At 36.6% G+C, this 2030-nt stretch overlaps 1 protein-coding gene across 1 annotated transcript; it reads right to left on the bottom strand.

The window, feature by feature from the left end:
• Positions 1–291: 291 nt before the first annotated feature.
• LOC122603358 (aspartic proteinase PCS1) lies at positions 292–1794 on the bottom strand. The gene has a single exon (XM_043776034.1). It carries the CDS (start codon positions 1761–1763, stop codon positions 450–452), a length of 1314 nt encoding a protein of 437 aa, XP_043631969.1. The 5' UTR covers positions 1764–1794; the 3' UTR covers positions 292–449.
• Positions 1795–2030: the final 236 nt, after the last annotated feature.

Here is a 2030-nt window from a genome sequence, read left to right as displayed (position 1 = left end):
ATGTTCGATGTTCTTATGAAAATAGCATATCTATCTCTAATAGAGTCAAGACTCAAGACTGTTTATATCTCACTCTGCATGGTCATACGCCACATGCAAGGATTGAATCTTTTTGTTGTTAGTTTGGTATTTATAGCATATTAGTTTGGTTTATCCGATATGATGTAATGTTTGTTAAATTTTATGTTTTTTTAGTAGAAATTTTTTTAATATATATAATTTGCTGTCAAAAGAATTCTATCATGGCTAGATATTTTGGTTTTTCTTGTTACTTTTGTTTTTGGATGAATGTACAAAGCAAAAGTAGTACGAGTATTTCATTTACTTGTGTGTTTATACAAAAAGACAAAAAGTACACTACACTACACTACACTGCCTGTGGCGGCACACACCGTATAAAGAACAGTATAAACCATATTTACCACATTTTAAAAACCCCTTTGAACCATCTATACTTGCACTGACTTGCTACAATCGGCTGCACCAAAGCCTACTCTTCGATTCACCATATCAAATTCTACCCATTGGTTTTGTTGATGAAAATTCCCTATAATGTTACTAGGGACGCCTAGTCTTTCTGACGGTCCGATCCCTAAACAACTGATTCCACGACCAACATCGTCTAGCATCCGTTCTTTTCGTATCATCACTTCCACCCCCTTCTCAAATTCGAAAACCATGTCCCCTATTAAACGTCCAATTTCCATCGAATTCCCATTGAAGCACAAATCCAACGATCCGCGGTACACATAGCCTTTTTTCAATCTTGACCCCGCGGTTCTTAATATTTCTTCATGAATCTTTTTATATGCCCCGTCCACTAAATATGTATACTCAGTGCCCGAGTCAATCATTGTTTGACCGGACCCACCAGCGTCCGGTCTAAATACTGATCTCGATATATTTAATCTTTTCCCACCAATTTTAATCCCTTCCATGCCAACAGTAAATGCGTAGGGATCAAAATTTGGGGAGTGTTGATTTCCCGGAAAAGTCAACATGTCAACATATTTAAAAGTCCCCGAATTTGGATTTTGACCAAGGTAAAACGCCCCGGATGGTTTTACTTTCGCATTATTTTGACGCGTAGGAGTACAATAAGAAAACTTAGATATTTTAGCTTGTGAGGCAAAGGACAACCTTCCAAGATTCATTCCTAAAATACCCTGTGCCTCATCAGATGCAGCAGCGCATCCGAGAGCCACAGGTGGGGTACTTTGGAAACGAGAAAAAGTTACTTTTTCTCGTACCAAATTTCCTTCGGCCAAAGTACCATCCGCATAAAAATAAGAGTAGTGACAAAGACGATTTTGGTCACAAGTAGTAGGAAGAGTAAAGTCGGGCACTCTTGGTTTACAAATAGGATGATTACAAGGAAGTATAGAAAAAGAAGACGATAAAGATGGATCAAAAGAAGTAGTAGGCGTTTTATTATGACATTGAATCCATGATAATTGACTTCCGGTGTCTAAAACCATTTGTTGTGCTTGTGGTGGTGTCCCAATTGGCAAAGAAACAATCAAAGCCATTGAATATTTAAATGATAGCTTTTGATTAGACCCCGAGGACGATGATTTTTGCATAGAACTCGACCGAATTTTAGAAGCAGCCGATAAATGAGACATAGGAAGGTACTTAAGAGAAAATGATAGTGAATTGTTTAAAGGTTGTTTCATGATCATATTTGTGCTTTGAATTGAGAAAGAAATAGAGTTGAAAATTATGAACAAAATGATGACACAGTTGGAGCGAATTCTAGCCATGGTTGAGCACAAAATGATAGTGGTTTTGGTGCTTGTGGCTTATAAATATATATAGTTGGAAATGAAGGGGGGTTTATATTTGAAAAAAATGTAGGGGGACATACAAGAGTAGGAAAAGAACAACACAAAGCCGAAAGATGGAATCAAAACGCGTTTTTTTTTAATATTTTTATTTTTAGGAGAGATAGATAGTTGGGTAGTTGGGCTTTGCTTGAAATATAGTCATGCTATGTTTTTATTCTTTTATGTCATTCCATAAATCTATTA

Source organism: Erigeron canadensis, chromosome 6 (assembly GCF_010389155.1).
Source record: "Erigeron canadensis isolate Cc75 chromosome 6, C_canadensis_v1, whole genome shotgun sequence".
In the NCBI taxonomy this organism is placed as follows: Eukaryota; Viridiplantae; Streptophyta; class Magnoliopsida; order Asterales; family Asteraceae; genus Erigeron; species Erigeron canadensis.
Note: the sequence above shows the minus strand (reverse complement) of the source record. Positions and strands in the feature narration are given on the sequence as shown.

Excerpts from the sequence above, each read along its gene's own strand:
- LOC122603358 (XM_043776034.1), bottom strand. The coding sequence starts at position 1,763 with ATGGCTAGAATTCGCTCCAACTGTGTCATCATTTTGTTCATAATTTTC.